Source organism: Oncorhynchus nerka, linkage group LG6 (assembly GCF_034236695.1).
Source record: "Oncorhynchus nerka isolate Pitt River linkage group LG6, Oner_Uvic_2.0, whole genome shotgun sequence".
NCBI lineage: Eukaryota > Metazoa > Chordata > Actinopteri > Salmoniformes > Salmonidae > Oncorhynchus > Oncorhynchus nerka.
In genome coordinates this window covers 71,238,093-71,256,897 of record NC_088401.1, presented here as the reverse complement: position 1 = coordinate 71,256,897, position 18,805 = coordinate 71,238,093, and the positions used below count along the sequence as shown (strand labels likewise).

General features: G+C 45.8%; 1 protein-coding gene across 1 annotated transcript; it reads left to right on the top strand.

Moving 5' to 3' along the window:
- The first annotated feature begins 227 nt into the window (after positions 1-227).
- Positions 228-13,668, top strand: LOC115130910 (protocadherin-1). Its single transcript, XM_029662492.2, has 4 exons — positions 228-409; positions 8,153-8,981; positions 10,822-13,008; positions 13,359-13,668. Exons 1-4 carry the CDS (start codon positions 291-293, stop codon positions 13,434-13,436), a joined length of 3,213 nt encoding a protein of 1,070 aa, XP_029518352.1. The 5' UTR covers positions 228-290; the 3' UTR covers positions 13,437-13,668.
- The last annotated feature ends 5,137 nt before the right edge of the window (positions 13,669-18,805 follow it).

Sequence of the window (18,805 nt, the reverse complement as noted above, 5' to 3'; positions counted from 1 at the left end):
ATGCAATTAAAATCGAATTGATGCTGACAAAGCGTTTCTATTTTACGTTGCTTACATAGTCTACCAGAAAATGTGTAAAAAAAAACGTGGACAAAATGTGTTGCTTTATTTTAAACGGGTAGAGGCCTAGGCCAACTGTAGATTGGTCAAGCACACTATTGTGGACTACACCGTTCAATTTGCATACTCACAAGCAACAGAGTAACGCAGGTCAGTGGAGCGATTGGTTACAGTCAGCCCACCGGGTTCCATGCAGTTTGAGTAATGCACTGAGGTTAATTATCTACACAATGGCGGATACTTTAATGTCACGCGCGGAGGGGATTCTGCGGGTCGTTTCAAGCTTCTCGTTTATTCGGTGTGTTTTACTGAGTATGTTAAGATCAGCACAATCTTGCCTCATTGAATCGTGAGTATTTTCATTAAGTTTGGTATTTTAAAAGAGTCGGCTTTAGTTGTTTGTGCTTATTATTTGACAGCAGCCTACTAAATGATTCAGCTGTGTACTGTAACCTATCGGCCTTGAAGAATTGTCAGCCTACTAGAGATAGGCTAGTTTACATGTGACCGTTTTCCATATGCGAAAAGGCTTCCTGTGTCTGTTGTTTCATTTATATATTTCTTAATTCCATTATTTTACTTTTACACGTGTGTGTATTGTTGTGAATTGTTAGGTATTACTGCACTATTGGAGCTAGGAACACAAACGCTACACACGCAATAACATCTGCAAAATATGTGTATGTGACCAACAACATTTGATTTGATTTGATGAAGTAGCTTGTCTTTCCAATTCATTCTCCTCCAAATCCGCGTCATGGTCAGATTTCAATTGTGCAATGCGGCGAATGAGCAGGGAATGTCGAGATAAACTCGAAAAATAAATAGGACTTGTTGTGTAGGCTATGCACATGTGTATGTTAAATTAATGATCTGAGTCAACAGGTGCACAGACGCCTTCATTAAAATTCTGAAAAGTTGAAATGGCATTCATTTTTTATTTTTATTAAAGGTCTTAGCCGTCTACCATAGACCTCGTGAGAATGGGTGTGGATAATTGTCTATGCTTGAAATGATGCATTTCCACAGCATGTTTTGGGTTCATTAAATCCTATTCCAATTTAGGGAAAGAGACTTCCAAATAGGTGTGTTGCCACCGCAGCCAGGAAACACGAGGCTGTTTTCCTACATGTTAATTGGCCAGAATTAGACCATGTAGTTTACATACGGATATAACCATTGCATTCATTTTTACTCCAGCAACTGTAAATACATATGTTTTCAAGGAGCTCACGCCATGACGTCTGATATTTTCCTAGGTCTTATCTTGTAATATATAAGTAGAGAGTAGTTCCATCTGCCATCTGTGGGATAATCCCTATGTGTTTATACGGCGTGTTGTGCTCAATTGAAGACAAGGTGGCATGGTGTCAGACGATATGGAGAGGGGAGTGACCGCTCTGTCTGGTTGAGAGTCTAGGTGTTGTGCACCTCGGTATGATCCAAGGAAGCAGCCGAATTATGGAGATCAAACACATTTGCCGTAGCTCTGGTATTTGTATATCATTGACCGGAGCTAGAGAACACCTCGTTTTCTCTCCGGAGATGGTGCTAGCTAGTGCATTGGCAAAGAGCAGTTAGTTGGAGCGGTTCGACCACAATCATTCTCACTGCAGTTTATCTCCTAGGCTAGACTAGAGGAAGACAGAGAGGATTCAGTGTCCTGCTCACCGAGACGAGAGTCTTCCAGCCCAGTACAGTGTCTCTGCCACAGCACAGGAGACAGTGTCTGAACAACACTTCCGTTACCTTGTTCCTGATATTGTTTTGCAGTGCGTTCCCACCAGCAGCCCCACAGATAGTCCCAGCATGTTGTGTCTCGCTGTACATCATCCTAGCACGCCATATCTCTGCCAGCCAGCACCAGTGGGTGGTGTAGTGGAGCACTTTAGTCTCCATTCGCCCTAAGCAGCCAGCCGTGGCTCGGTGGTGCTATCACCCTAATGGTCTGCCTCTTTGACCGGCATAGTCTGGCACACAGGCTGGCAGACAGGCAACCAGCAACAGTTTGCCTGCTTCCCAATAGAGGGGAGAGAGTGATCTGGGCCAAACAATTGGGTTGAATGAAATCGTTAAAGTAATCCCTTGGGTAAGGGACCACCCATATAGCATGGTGAGAAGCCCCCGTCCAGCAGTCTCCAGAGCGGGGAAGAGAATGGGTGCGATTGTGCTGGACAATGACCTGGCTGGATGGGCCATCCAAGGTTGGGTTCTGTCTGGCTTTAGGACTTGCTCACCAACCCCTCACACCTTAACCCGCCCTCCCACCCTCCTCCATCCATAGGCACTCCAGGCCAGTTTCTTGTATTGTGGCGATAGAGAGCAGTAGTAGGAGGCTGTTCAATGTGCTCCTCAATTCTGACAATGGAGCCAAATAATATGTGTGTCTGTGATAGATTTAGATGTCCAAAGTGCTTATGCAATAGATCCCTTCAAACCTGAACAGTTGAAAAGCCAGTGTATAAAAAATGCAAAGAGTCATGTTCTGTGTGATTGGTACTATGTGGTTTATACATGATGGGAAAACTCAATAATACATAAGATGGTAAAGAATGTGCTTGATTGTCTGGAAGAGCCGTGTGTGTATGGGCTGTGTGTATGGGCTGTGTGTATGGGCTGTGTGTGTGTTGGTGGGGGGGTTCCTCTACTTATGTTGTTGTTGGTAACTAGGTAATAACAGTTGCTGTCGTACTCCAAAACTCAGCAGTAGCACAACAAGTTCTAAAACAAACAGGCTAACCTTTTGTTTGCCTTGAGATCTTATGAGGAGTTGGTAGGCGAGTCTTGTATAGTGCAGTAACAGGCCCTGTAGTGTGAGGTTACACATTAACCAGGGAGGGGCAGATGCCATCGTCCAGTGCTCTCTCATAGAGTCAATCATTCCTCCAGCACGTCTGGAACTATGACACTTCTTAACCTCCATAAATGCCGCTGTGTAATTAGATTCTTGAATTGTTCAGCCTTATGCACATTCCAATGCGGGCTTTAGTGAAGTGTGTATACCGTTTCTTGGTACATCACCATGGTAAAGGACTCAGCAAACTGGTCGGCCTGCTGTGCGTGTATCGCTGTTTCTTACACAACTGCTTTTGTGTCGCTTTATTAAGGCTTGACTGTAGTTGGCAGAGCCTAGTGTTGCTTTGGCTTGTTGTGGAGTATACCGTAGTGTAGTTAGCAGACCTGGGTTCAAATACTTTGGCGTTTGCTCTAGAGTTTTAGATGTAAGGGGGTTAACATTTCTGGAACTATTCTGTTGGTCCATTAAGCCAGACAAGCTCAGTCAGGCATGTAAAGTAGGTCTATTTGAAATGATTTCAAATGGTATTTGAACCCAGGTCTGGTAGCTAGCTGGCTGGTTGAAGGAAGGTTGCTGGGGGGTTAGGATGATGAATTCCTAGCCACTGGTTTGAGTTAAAACCTTAATACAACGGTTGTGCGCCGTGTCAGCGGGGAGGCCTCAGAATAGCAATTAGCCTGTTAAATCTGTTAACCTCTCTCAGTGTGGAAGCACAATGCTCACCCAGAGAAAAGAGGGAGAGGGAAAGATGAGCGGAGGGAGGGAGGAGAGCGAAGGAAACTGAAGGAGGGATGGAGTTGGAGATACAGAGAGAGAGGGAGTACATGAGGGAGAACGTGAACGAGAGAGCCAGAGAGGGGTAGCGAAGAAGGGAGGGAGGGAGAAAGAGTGTATGGAGAGAGAGAGAGAGAGAGATGTACAATGAGGGGATTTGTAATGGGTCTTTGTGAGCAGGATTTAGCGTGCAGCAAGTATTCTAGCAGAGGACACAGCATCACAGGTGTAGGGCAAGTGTGGGTGGCAGGAACAGACAGAGAAATATGAAAGCAGTAATGGTTGTGGAGCATAAAGAAAACAGCCTGTCTCACGCAGTACAATACACAGTTTACAAGTCAATGCCTTTTTATTCTGACATCTATTGGTTTAAATACCGTTTAAAGTTGACAGAATCGAGTGGGTGTGGTGAGAAGGAACAAGGAAGCTACTAGTTTCCAAGGTATTCTACGACAGCAGAGTGCTCTCGCTCGCGTTGTTCTCTTTCGAATTCTCACGTCGCTCACACACATCTCTCCAGCACTGCCAATGAGGAAGGTCGGGAGGGCTGGCCCCTGTTGATTTAGTAGCCGAAAAGCGTTGTCGCCATAAATCGGACCCCTTGTCCCCTAAATCCTGGACTGCTAATGTTGACAGATAAGGCACCGAAGAAAGCTGTGTTGATGGCCCATTGTCATTCAAATATATCCTCTATTGTCTGCCGTTGCTTGTCTGGACACTGGTCGGAGTGTCCCCTCACTCCCCTTTCCAGGAAGGCTGAAAGGGGTAGGAGTTAAGGGGTAAAGGGGAGGTGGGTTAAGGCAATGCCAGGTGCCAGATGTAGATGTGACTTTCTTAAGTCTGGGCTGTTTTGTAAACGTTGGGAGTCGTTAAGGGGCCCTGCCACTCAGAGCCACCAGGGTGTTTCATTTCCATCTCAATGTCAACCTCTTTGCCAGGCCACTCAGTTCGACCAGTCACTCACACACACACACACACACACACACACACACACACACACACACACACACACACACACACACACACACACACACACACACACACACACACACACACACACACACACACACACACAGGAATCCCCTCTCTCTCTCTCTCTCTCTCTCTCTCTCTCTCTCTCAGAACACACACTAGCGATGTTGCTCTGCTCTTCTCCTCTGTCCTCGAGCCTCAACAGCTCCCTGACTCTGCTGCCGTTCACATACAAACATGCACCCTCACTCCCTGACACACATTCACAGTTGAGTGAGACTGTTCCAGAGAGAGTCCAGAGGTGTGGGGAAGGATCAAATCACATTTTTATTTTTACTTTTTATTTTGGTTCTCACATGTGTCAAATACAACAGGTAGACCTTACAGTGAAATGCTTACTTACAAGCCCTTTAACCAACAATTTTTTCAAATAAAAAATAAGTGTTAAGAAAGTATTTTACTAAATAAACTAAAGTAAACAAAAAATGAAAACAAGACAAAAATAGAAAAACAACAAATAATTAACAGTAAAAATAATAAAATAACAGTAGCGAGGCTTTATACAGGGGGTACCAGTACAGAGTCAATGTGAGGAGGCTTTATACAGGGGGTACCAGTACAGAGTCAATGTGAGGAGGCTTTATACAGGGGGTACCAGTACAGAGTCAATGTGCGGGGGCACCGGTTAGTTGAGGTAATTGAGGTAATAAGTACATGTAGGTAGCGGTAAAGTGACTATGCATAGAACATTAACAGAGAGTAGCAGAAGAGTAAAAAGGGGGGAGTCAATGTAAATAGTCTGGGTAGCCATTTGATTATGGCTTGGGGGTAGAAGCTGTTAAGAAGCCTTTTGGACCTAGACTTGGCGCTCCGGTACCGCTTGCCGTGCGGTAGCAGAGAGAACAGTCTATGACTAGGGAGGCTGGAGTCTTTGATCATTTTTAGGGCCTTCCTCTGACACGGGATGTGAAGAACAAGTGGGGATCTTCCTGTGGCTGGAGCACGGCTTCTCCAGACTGTCTCCAAGGCCCCCCAGTAGCACAGAATCTGCATTCCAAATGGCAACATATTCCCTATGTAGTACACTTCTTTTGACCAGTACCCACCAGTTCCCATACCACTATATAAGGAATAGGGTGCCATTTGGGACTCAATGCGAGTCTCTCACTGCCCCTGAGCACCATCCATCATAATGAAACCAGTCAAATCAAACTTTATTGGTCACATACACATATTTAGCATATGTTATTGGTCACATACACATATTTAGCATATGTTATAGGTCACATACACATATTTAGCATATGTTATTGGTCACATACACATATTTAGCATATGTTATTGGTCACATACACATATTTAGCATATGTTATTGGTCACATACACATATTTAGCATATGTTATTGGTCACATACACATATTTAGCATATGTTATTGGTCACATACACATATTTAGCATATGTTATTGGTCACATACACATATTTAGCATATGTTATTGGTCACATACACATATTTAGCAGATGTTATTGCGGGGGAAGCGAAATGCTTGTGTTTCTAAGCTCCAACAGTGCAATTACATCTAACAACACACAACAATACACACAGATCCTCACACACTTCTCCTATTGCGTAATATGATATTTAATATCTGCGACATGGGTATGTACACACCTCTGTTACAGTGGCGTGATGATAAATGATCTTTCCAGTTTGATCTCTGTCACCAGCTATGGCCTCTCTAGGTTTTCACTAAGCAGTTCCACGATGAGGTCAGTAGGTTGGATGGGTTTTTAGTGGACCTCAGTGTTTTTCCCCCCACCAGCGGTACAGAATGAATTCAATGCAGCCTGTTCTCCCTGGCCTCTTCAGAGTTGTGAAATACCTGACCTGCTGAGAGGTGGAGAGGTAAGCCTGAGGCCAGGGGGGGAGGTATTTTGCACCTCTGAAAAGCCCTCTACACTCTAACACACACACAAACACACACAAACTGAACACACACTTTATAATTCTGCCTGTGTGAGTGTCATCAGGGGAAAAGAGGAGCTGTCATTTGCAGACCCAGAATTAGACTACAGAAATGAGTCTCTCTCCCACTTGCTCACCCTCAATCATAGAGTGGAGCCCCTGTTCCTCAGCAGCCTCATTAGTACATCTCTCCTGCCTGGGTATGAGGAGTGTTCTGTTGGTATATGCTAGAGAAGCCCATATGTCATTTATTGTGTGTGTGTGTGTGTGTGTGTGCATGCGCGTGCACGTGTGCGTGTGAGAAAAAGTGTGTGTGGGTGCACATATATGTTTAGGCATGGTGTGTAATATTTCTCATCTCAATGAGCGTCACACGGAACAAACAACTGCTCCCTCCTGATATGAGTGTGTTTATCTCTCTTTCTCTCTCTCTGTCTCACTCCATGTCTCTCTGTCTCTCTCTGTCTCACTCCATGTCTCTCTGTCTCTCTCGCTCTCTCTTTCTCTCTCTTATTATTTTTGCCTCATTAAAGAGCCCCTTATACTCCAGGGGACCAGACTTCCAGGAAATGAAGGTTTATTTTCCTCCTCTCTTATCTTCTCAATGGTGTACGCGCACGCTCACACACACACACAGGAACCTATATATACAAAGAGGAGGATGAGGAAGATGAGGAGGAAGAGAAGGCAAATCATTTTTCCTTTCTTTATTCAGCATGCTAGACCCTACAGATCATCTGAGGAGAAGGATGGGGATTGAGGGGATGATTAGAAGGCATCCTTTCAAAAACAAGGATGTGGAAAACTCCACAGATTAACCCCCGCAGACCTGTCTCCTTTCCCCGGTTGCAGCGAGCATGAGACTTTCCACACGCAGAGAACATATACAGTGAAGTGAATTAGAGCCAGGGGAGAACAGAGAAGTGGGGAAATGGGGATCAAAGCAATGTGCTGAAACAGAGAGATAATTAATTAAGGAGGAAAGAGGTTAAGAATCAAAAGGAGAGTTGCTTTGTGTGTAAATTACCGTGTGTTCAATTAGGACTTGATTGGGTTGCTTTTCATTGTGATATCATCAGCGCTGAAAAACAAAACCCCTGGGATTTGCCCCCACATATGATTTTCCTAGTTGCTGCCTTTTAGTGGCATATTCAGTTTCAAAGTCCAAATTAGTGAGCTGTACGCAATGTCTGGTAGCCTTGGAATAGCTGAATTACACCTAATGTTGTCAATGTCCAGAATTAGCAGGAGGAGGTAGGCAACAGTGGCAGTTGAATCCTTTTCCGTCCCCTTAGTCTACTGCTGCATATGTCATTGAAGTACCTGGCAGAGATACAAGGTTGAGTCCGTTTTATGGATTGGACATGGCTCGAACTCTCGCGAAACAGACATCTCACTCAAGTAATTGTTTCAGACACATTAAGTGTCTTGTGTAAAAAAGATTGCAATAAATTCAAACGAGACCTGTCATAAATCCCAAAGAGTTACCCAAGTGTCTTTAAAAGTTGTCCGGACCTTTTTAGAAGATGAGTGAGGCCATTTCTAATCATGTTTGTTTGTCTTTCTCATTTTCTTTCTTGCAGACCGATGCGTTTCCAGTCAAGCGGAGTGATGGTGCTGAGGTGGGATGCCACGTTGGTGTTGGCGGCCATGCTTCTGGTTTGCTGTGCCGCCGATCCCACTGACATTCTCTACCGGATGCTCGAGGAGCAGCCGCCCAACACGTTGATCGGCAGCCTGGCATCGGACGAGGGCCTCCCCGACTCAGGCCACCTGTACAAGCTGGAGGTGGGCACCCCTTACCTGCGCGTGGACGGCAAGACGGGAGACATTTACACCACAGAGGTCCCCATCGACCGTGAGACACTGCGGGACTGCCGCAACCTGTTCGAGGGCGACAAGTGCTTCCTGGAGTTCGAGGTGTCCATCACGGACCTGAAGCAGGGCCAGGGACCGCGGCTGATCGAGGGCCGCATCGAGGTGCAGGACGTCAATGACAACACACCCCAGTTCACCTCGCCCATCCTCATGCTGTCCATCCCAGAGAACACACACATCGGGGCGCTCTTCTCCATCCCCATGGCCAGCGACAAGGACTCGGGCCACAACGGCGTGGCCGAGTACTCGCTCAGCGCCGGGCCTGACGCCGACCAGCTCTTCAGCCTGCAGGTGGCCGAGGACACAGACGAGAAGCAGCCGCAGCTCATCGTCATGGGCAACCTGGACCGCGAGCAGAAAGACTCGTACGATCTCAACATCCGTGTGGTGGACGGGGGCACACCACCACGAGCCAGCAGCGCCCTGCTGAGGGTGACCGTCACCGACCAGAACGACAACGCACCCAAGTTTGAGAGGAGCCACTATGAGGCTGAGCTGGCTGAGAACAGCCCTGTGGGACACTCAGTCTTGCAGGTACTAAACACACAGAGATACCTACAGTACAGTACATACAGAGATTCTATATACTTTACATTTCTTTGAAGATTTTTAAAAACATTTTAGTCATTTAGCAGACACTTTTTTCCAGAGTGACTTACAGTTAGATAGAGATACACTCATAGACTCAGTCACAAAGTTGATATCTCTCTCCCTCTCTCAGAGCATTTCACACATGAAAATAACTGCCGTTTCATGCTGTGGGGCCATTTGTTTCGGTCAAAAGCGCAATGAAGTAGATTCACTTAGAGTAACTAAGTGAATCTTTAAATTCAGACTTTGTGGTTCAGCTATTCAACTCCCCAAACCATATTTATACTTCTCAATTTATATCTGGTGAAGAGACAGTGAAAGGAACACTATGATCCAAAGAGCCCTCAAACTCCACTTGACAAGCACCCTCATTACATTAGGCCCCCTATTTCCCATGGGGCCTGGGCACCGATACAAAACAACAGGGTTAAGGTTTAGGAAACGATGGAACCAAATCATATTCTCCTCAGCAAATGGATTTGTCTTCCTCTTTCCACTGTCACTTTAACCACCGGTTTTACAAAACACTAGTGAATTATTGACAGGTTCTGAGAATGGCATATTGGATTGCAGTGCGACACAGCCGATAAGGCGAGCCCTACAGTTGGCCGGGTTCCAGGAGCAATTTGAGACGAAGTGTCCAGGCATAAAATGTGTATAAATACTGTTAATCTCTCAGTCAACAGTTAGTCCATGCGTTGTTTTCTCCCTTCATGATCTTGCTAAGGGAGCAGTGGCAAATGAACGGCAAGGGTAGAAAAATAGTCTAATTTGACGACTTAAACAGGTCAGACGTGTCAATCAAGCATTTCTGCTTTCTCAAAGGAATTCTCTCCAAATGCCTGTTAAGTGAAATGCATTCTGGGGTTTCTGTGGAGGATGAAATGGAATGAGTCACATAGAGCATTAATACCAATAAACCCCATGGATAATCTGATGTCTGAGTCACATTAAGTCATGCGTGGCTCGGTAATGGGAGTGCTGGGGCAGTCTATTTGACTATCATATGGGGTAAGTGATACGGTGTTTTGCAAGGTGTGTTTAAGGATGAGTAATGTTAGAAAGATGACAGAAATGGATTTTGGTGTGTCAGGTGGTAAGGTGTCAGAGTGACCCTGTAAGGTTGGGTCCGACAGTTTACCTCCATTCTAAATGATACCTCGCTCATTTTCCCAGTCCGTTTACACCAGATCTACTCACAGACACCTCTATTTATACTGTGTAATCATGGGCCTATAATTCAATAAAATATATTAGGATCCTTATAGCCAAACTCACTGAGATGATATTCCCCCATGTGTAGATTACGGAGATGGCTTGTTTCCTAATGTATTAATGGAAGGCTGTTCTCAGAAGCTTATGGGAAGTTTCTTGTTTTGGCAAGGAGTACAGAGGCAGGGCCAAGTCAATCCGTTGCCACCAATCTCTGTCACTCTATCTCCTCCTATTGACCCCTGTAGGAACAATGGCCTTTTGATAATGGGAGGAACATTAACACTCTCAGTCATTTCCCCATTAACTGCCAATGACCCATGTGACAATCGCTAGATGTTTATGTGGGGCTGCGCATGCTTAGTTTTGATAGTCCATTATGCATGAGACAGAGCATGAACTTGAGCTATGAGGAGAATCAAGGCGTTGATACAATCTAGGAGTGAATTTAGAGGCATTTACATAAATTACGGGGAATACAATTGTTTCGTGGTTTTGTAAACGGTAGGTTGCAGAAGCTAAAGGCTAATCTTTTATGTGTTTGTGTGTGTGCTCGTGTGCGCGTGTCCAGGTGAAAGCCAACGACGCTGACATGGGTACCAACGGGGAGATCGACTATAGCCTGCACCAGGCCTCCGATGCCGTCCAGAGGTTGCTACGCATTGACCGCTCCACAGGGATCATCTACGTCAAGGGGCTGGTGGACCGAGAGGAGGAGAGCTTCCTCAAGTTCTTCGTGGTGGCCAAGGATCGCGGCCCCAACTCCAAGAGCTCCAAAGTCCTGGTGACCATCAACGTCAAGGACCAGAACGATAACGCACCCGCCATCGAGATCCGTGGCATCGGCCTGGTCACCCACCACGACGGTGTGGCCAACATCTCAGAGGACATGCCCATCGGCACGCCTGTAGCCCTGGTGCAGGTGTCGGATCGTGATGAAGGGGAGAATGCTGTGGTCACCTGTGTGGTGGCCGGGGACGTCCCCTTCCAGCTGCGGCCCGCCAGCGAGTCAGCCAACGACCGCAAGAGGAAATACTTCCTGCAGACCACGACCCTGCTAGACTACGAGCGCATCAAGGACTACAGGATTGAAATAGTAGCGGTGGACTCCGGTAACCCTGCACTGTCCAGCACAAACTCCCTGAAGGTGCAAGTCACCGACATGAATGACAATGCCCCTGTCTTCTCCCCCACCCTGTTTGAGGTGGACTTTGCAGAGGAGAATCAGCCAGGTGATAAGGTCCTGGATGTGGTGGCCACAGACGCGGACAGTGGGTCCAACGCAGAGCTGACCTACAGCATCATTATGGACTCGACCACTAAGGGGCTCTTTGAGATCGACCCCAAAACGGGAGAGGTGCACGTGAGGAATACGCTGGACCGTGAGCACAGGGAGCAGTACGAGTTCCACGTGGCGGCAGCCGATAAGGGCTCGCCTAGCCTGAGGGGGACGGCCACGGTGGTGATCAAGGTGCTGGACCGTAACGACAACGACCCCAAGTTCATGTTGAGCGGCTACAGCTTCTCCGTCTTGGAGAACATGCCTCCGCTCAGCCCTGTTGGCATGGTGACGGTCATCGATGCAGATAAGGGCGAGAACGCCATGGTGCGACTCTCGGTGGAGCCCGACAATGGCAAGTTTGTCATCCAGAATGGCACAGGTACTATCCTCTCCAGCATATCCTTTGACCGTGAGAAGGAGAGCACATACACTTTCCGCCTCAGGGCTGTGGATGCCGGTGACCCTCCCAGGTCCTCCTACGTGGGTGTGACCATCAACGTCTTGGACGAGAACGATAACTCCCCCTACGTAACCAAGCCCTCTAACTCCTCCTACAAGTACCTCCCGCCTCTCACGACCCCCGAGACACGCGTTGAAGTGGTGGAGGCCGAAGACATCGACACGGGACCCAACGCCGAGATGGTCTACAGCATTACCGGCGGGAACCCCTACGGACTGTTTCACATCTCGCCCAACAATGGGGAGATCACCCTGGCCCAGGAGTTCACCCGCAAGCACAACGGGCTCCACCGTCTGGTAGTGAAGGTGAGCGACAAAGGCAAGCCACCACGCCACACCACCGCCCTGGTCCACATCTTCGTCAATGAGACCATGGGCAACATCACCCTGATCGAGTCTCTGGTGGGTCACAGCCTCTACACTCCTCTGGACAGAGACATTGCCGGGGACCCCAACTATGCGCTGGCCCAGCGCAGCAACATCCTGTATGGCAGCCTAGCGGGCATCGCCGGAGTCATCCTGGTCATTGTGGTGGTGGTGGTGATCCGTCATCGCATGCAGAAGGACACCAAGAGCGGCTACCAGGCGGGTAAGAAGGAGAGCAAGGACCTGTATGCCCCCAAAGCAGGGCCCAAGAATGGCAAGGGCAAAAAGAGCAAGAAGGGCAAGGTGCCCAAGCCCACCAAGCCACTGGAGGAGGACGAAGAGGCCAGCCTCCAGAAGGGCCTCAACTTCAACCTCATAAACGATAGTGTCAATGACAGTCCCCGGATCCACCTGCCCCTCAACTACCCCCCGGGCAGCCCCGACCTGGGCAGACACTACCGCTCCAACTCCCCACTGCCCTCCATCCAGCTGCAGCCCCAGTCCCCCTCTGCCTCCAAGAAGCACCAAGCCGTTCAGGACCTGCCCGCCACCAACACCTTTGTGGGCACAGGTGACAACAACTCTACAGGCTCCGATCAATATTCGGATTACAGCTACAAGGCAAACCCGCCGAAATACAGCAACAAACAGGTAGGCGACTACTTCCCCACAGCAGGGTACAACAGGAACATTATGTGGACCGATGAGGTTTGGTAGAGATGGGACTGAATCACAGAGATTTGCTACCAAAGCTGCACTGATCACTCATTCTCTCACAGCGATCACGCCACTACCTTTCCCAAATCAGGACAGGCTTGCCTTTTCATCTCTCATTTTTATTTTTTGTTATGTTTATGTTTGTCATTTTAAAAAATTCCTCACCTTAAAATGGACTCACTACACTTTCACGCTAATATTTAATTTTATCTCAAACCTTTTGTTTAAATGAAGGGGTTTTTAAATGAAGGAGCTAATGTTTTTGTGTTGTGTTTATTTTACAGGAGGCATATCTTTGGTTGGGCACCTACACTGCCCCACACAGAGTCATTCCGTATATTTTAATGTGTTTAGAGAAATAATTTGGTTTTAAAGTCTCTCTTTATGGCAGGATTCTATTTCCTTTCACACTGAGTTTGTTCATTTGAGTGTGACAAAGTGCTGGTGAATTCCTCAGACATTTTTATTGTCTGTTGGCTACCACTGGATAGTACAATCTTGGCCTAACTGCACATGTTTTATGTTTTCACTTCCAAATAATTAAAACCTTTCACCAAAGGGTAGATAGCGAAGGGGAAGGAAGGGAGAGGAGGAAGGGAGGGAGAGGGGGGAGGAAGGGAGAGGGGGAAGGAAGGGAGAGGGGGAAGGGAGGGGAAGGAAGGAAGAAGAGAGGGGGAAGGGAGGAGAGGGGGAAGGAAGGGGAGAGGGAAGGGAGGGAGAGGGGGAAGGAAGGGAGAGAGGGAAGGGAGGGAGAGGGGGAAGGGAGGGAGAGGGGGAAGGAAGGAAGGGGGAGGAGGGAAGGAGGAAGGAAGGGGGAAGGGGGAAGGGAGGGAGAGGGGGAAGGAAGGGAGAGAGGAAGGGAGGGAGAGGGGGAAGGGAGGGAGAGGGGGAAGGAAGGGAGAGAGGGAAGGGAGGGAGAGGGGGAAGGGAAGCAAAGAAGACATATAAAAAAAGAAAAGCACACTTAACGACAAGGGAAGGTCCTTTCAGACACCTTGTGTTATTGTGAAGCCTGCCACTGCACATCCTGTCAGGCCATTGAAAAAGGACTCTACATTTACTGGGGCTTAAGTAAATTGTTTGCACAGATTAATGGCAGGTAATTCCAGCCCCGCTCGCCTGTACACAGAGAGTGCCTTGCTTTATTTAACGTACATATGTGGGGTGGTTAAATTCATGCTCATAAGTAGTGTGGTATGGCACCTTTATGAGTAATGGACTTGAGGCCCCGGCAAGCTGTGAATAATGTCACATCCACTGTGAAACGAGAGGCTCTGAAAAGAAAGAACAGGAGACCGAGGTTGATTGCGTTTTGCAGTAGTATCTGTTGGAGAGTATACCAAAAAAACAAGATTGCTTTGTTCGTATGGCCTCTTTAAAATGATTTGGAGACAATCGTATGATGTAGTAATATGCAAGTTGTACATATGTGAATAACAAACTATGTTTGCTGTTGTTGTATTTTTTGTTTTACTCATCATGTGTTTGTTCTGATTGCAACATGTCCTGTGTGTGATTTCTACTCAAATGGAGAACATTCATTTTCTGTGAGTAACTGAGCCACTCAGTTGTCCTTGTTAGTGATGCCTGCATTCACCAGCAAAATTCCCTAACAATCAAATTACACACACACACACACACACACACACACACACACACACACACACACACACATTTGAATACAGGATGTAGTACTGTTATTGTCATGCTTCAAGTGAGCGTCATAATGTTTGCTACACTAGAGTACCCAGGAGGCATTGCAGTTCAGTGTTCCATGTTGCTTGTGTTCAGCTGTATTTAAAGCTGCAGTTATCCCCATTTTGACACATTTTCATTTTGCTTCTGTTTTTGTTTTATCCATTTCTTTGTTTGTAAAAATATTGTACCCTGGGAGAAACTTGTTCACGTTTTTTTTTACGACTAAATCCAATTTGATTTCAATAAAAACGTTGTTAAAATGGTGAAATCACACTCTCTGTGCATTCCATGGGCATTGGGCTTGAGCTAAAGTAAGATTGGGGATTAAAACTACAAATGGGAAATGAATGCTTAAGGTACAGTATTCCATTTTCATTATCATCTTTCTTTGTTGACAATCATGAACTTTCCCTCCAGCTCACACGCTTCATTAAGCCATGGGTTACATGGGTTGGACTAACAGCGCCACAAGAACCAATGTTTGTTCTTTATGCGCACTCCAGTCCCCACATAGCACGAATTATGACTCCCCTCTCTCAGTTAGCATTTTAACTTGAACGTTTCAGAGACACAACAATCGAGTGGACATTTAGAAAGCCATGACCTCACTCTAAATGCTAACTTAGCTCTTATATCTGCATGCCATTTATAATTAACGTTTTTGTTGCAAACAATTTTGTCTTTCTGTTAAAAAAAACTAAACTTCTGACATTTTGAGAGCTTGGGACTATAAGGTTCTATCTGCATTTTTGTTGAAATGGAGTTATTGTTATAGGCTTGTTCTATAACATTTATAGTACTCTAAATACCCCCAATTTATGTTAAGTTCAAAAGAATACAAGATAAAAACTGCTGGCCCCATTCAAACCAATGAGGGTTCAGAACTTTAAAGCCAATTATCTCAGAATGATCTTTTTGCAGATATAACCTTATAGTCATTCCCAAGCTCTCGATTTTGAGTCAAATGAAATCTCTCTTCCCCAACTCTAACCCAGTATGAAGTTTTCCTTCAGTATGGAATGTATTTTAGAGGAAAGAGCCTATATTTCCACTCTGTCTTACCCATCCTCCCATCATTGAAATTCCTCTTGCATCAGTGCTGCCTAAACACCGTAGATTCTGCCCTCAGCTTGCGCAGTCGCCATGGAAACGGAATGACCGTTGTGTGTGTGTGCGTGCGCTGACTCACGGAGCTGTGCGACGCAGGTGGGGAGGCGCGAGCGGGGGGGGGGGGGTAGTCAAAAGAGGGTATATCACCAGCCTGGTACCCGGTGACAGTTCAGTTTTACATCGCACCTTGTCCATCACCATGCCTGTCATCACTGCTCTGTTTTTGTAATGTCAAATGAGTGTCTTGCCTATACATTTTTTCTGAGCGAGACAGAGCTCTGCCTTAGGTCTGTGCTGTGTCCTCATACCCAGTCCTCTAAAGCTCACATCATTACATCTCCTGTAGTTGTCACACAGAGATAATCATCCCTTCTCCGTCACTCTTAACTACACAGTAGGACTGTAATAGCAGAATACTGTACCTTGTGTGTCTGAGTGTTCCCTCTGTGCTCTGCCCTTTGACAGAGAATAAAGAGATGTGGATACTGCAGCCTTAAATCAGTGAGTGAGTGTGTGTGCGCCTGTGTGATGCATCCGGGTTGCTTTTTGTGTTTGTTTGTGTCTGCTGGTTTCCTGTTTTTGTGAAACAACATAGCTTATAGCCTGACCGATACATGAAATAGGTGTTCTTGTTCTTCAGAGTTGGACGGCTACAGAGATGCATTCGGACAACTACTAGTTGTGGTGACAGTTGCCTCTTGTCTCCTTTCCCTTCTTTGTTTTTGATGAAGTGGGTGTGGCAGTGATGGTTTCCGAAAGCATAATGACATAATGTAAAGGCACAGAGAGAAACAATGGAAGAAAGAGGGAATATTTCTCCTTTAGCCCCCCTCAGATGAGAACAATTGTTTCCCTCAAATTGGGTCTGAAGTGCCAAAACAATGGAGAAGACCAGGCGTGACTTCATACTGAAATAAATCTTCCTCCCACCTAGTGGGCCTGAGAATGAGGGAATATTAATGCCCTCTCTCTGTCCATCCCTACATCCATCTCTACCCCCCTCCCCTCACCGATCACAGGAGGTTGGTGGCACTTTAATTGGGAAGGACGGACTCGTGGTAATGGCTGGAGTGGAATTAGTGGAACGGTATCAAATATATCAAACACATGGATTGATGTCATTCCATTCACTCTGTTCCAGCCATTATTATGAGCCGTCCTCCCCTCAGCAGCCTCCTTTGTCACAATTCACTGTTGTCCATTAACCTACCTCTGCCTTTCATGGCAGTCGTTTCTGACTTTCCCCGACTCTCAATCACTCTTTCTCTCACTCGCTCTCTCCCTCCATCTCTCTCTCGCTCCGTCTCTCCCCCTCTGCCGCAGTGGTCAGGGCGCCACGGGCGAGAAGTGGAGTGTCACTCTATTCTTCTGAGAAGCGAGTCAATTATGCAAATGAGGCCCATGGCAGATGAAATGACAAGGCCTTGTGTGTTGACCAGAGAGAGTTGTTATTGCCATCTGTCTCTGACCTGAGTACCAGCCTCCCCATTGGTAGTCAATGTTTCACTCCCGTTTTCATAAATACCTTCAATGAATGCCCATCTTTAGGTAGTCTTCAACTCAATGAGACTTTGGGTGACAATCGACGATGACTCACACAGACACAACAACACAACAGACCTGTAGGTGTAGATGGATAGGAAAATAATCAAGTGAGGGGCAAAATGGCCACCGGAAAAGTTTCAGGAATAACAAAATCAACCAATATTTGAATTATGCATGAGCCGTCGTCGACAATGTCGGGCTAATTAAAATAAAAAGCACCTAATTTCAAGCAGAATCCCGGTAATGGAGTCTTTTATTGTTGGCTGTTTTTTTCCCCCTCTGCGCTGGTCTCTTCTAACTTGGCATGACACTCTGATGAGATGAGAATCATTAGTCTCACAGCGCTCCGCACCTTGTGAGCCCCCAGGCTGATAACATCTTTTGTCTGCATTTCACGGGAGAAAATTACATACATTTTAGCGCCACCGTGGCAACAGTGCATCGGCTCTTTATGCCTGGTAGTTTTTCATCTGCAATCAGAGGGGATCCTGGACCAGCTTTTTATCGCTGGCACTGCCAGGGATACCCGTGCCCATACATTTGGATGGTTTAGGTGGCTCCTTCCTCACCAATCAATCAGAGTTAATCTGAAGGAGTATTTGATAAATTATAGTTCATCTGAAGAAGGGTTTTATAAATTATAGTTAATCTGAAGAAGGGTTTTATAAATGATAGTTAATCTGAATAAGTATTTTATTAATGATAGTTAATCTGAAGAAGGGTTTTATAAATTATAGTTAATCTGAAGGATTAAGGGTTTTATAAATTATAGTTAATCTGAAGAAGTATTTTATAAATTATAGTTAATCTGAAGAAGTATTTTATAAATTATAGTTAATCTGAAGGAGTATTTCATCTGAAGAAGGGTTTTATAAATGATAGTTCATCTGAATAAGGGTTTTATTAATGATAGTTCATCTGAAGAAGGGTTTTATAAATGATCCTGTTATCTAGTTTTATAAATATGTTCATCCAAGATAGACAGGAAGTCCTTTACATCCTTCATTACTCTTTAGTACTGCAGAATTACACACATGTCCAGTACTGCACAGTTACACACAAATTCAAATAACATTTTGTGACATGCACCGAATACAACACCAACACCGAATTCACCTTACCGTGAAAGGCTTACTTACAAGCCCTTAACCAACTATTTAGTCATTAAAAAAAGACTTGTGAAAATATTTACTATGTAAACTAAAGTAAAAAACAAACAAATGAGTAACAACAGAATAAGAATAACAGCGGCTATATTTAAGGGGGTACCTGTACCGAGTCAATGTGTTGGGAGTTATAGAGATATGTCCAGTAGTTAAGAGGTCTTACCTCTGACAGTTTTTGTTATCCACATAACGAGTGTCTCAAGTCTTGAGGT

Coding starts and splice junctions, on each gene's coding strand:
- LOC115130910 (XM_029662492.2), top strand. CDS start 291: ATGGCGGATACTTTAATGTCACGCGCGGAGGGGATTCTGCGGGTCGTT. Junction 8,982..10,821: donor TGGGACACTCAGTCTTGCAG/GTACTAAACACA, acceptor GCGCGTGTCCAG/GTGAAAGCCAACGACGCTGA. Junction 13,009..13,358: donor CGAAATACAGCAACAAACAG/GTAGGCGACTAC, acceptor TTTATTTTACAG/GAGGCATATCTTTGGTTGGG.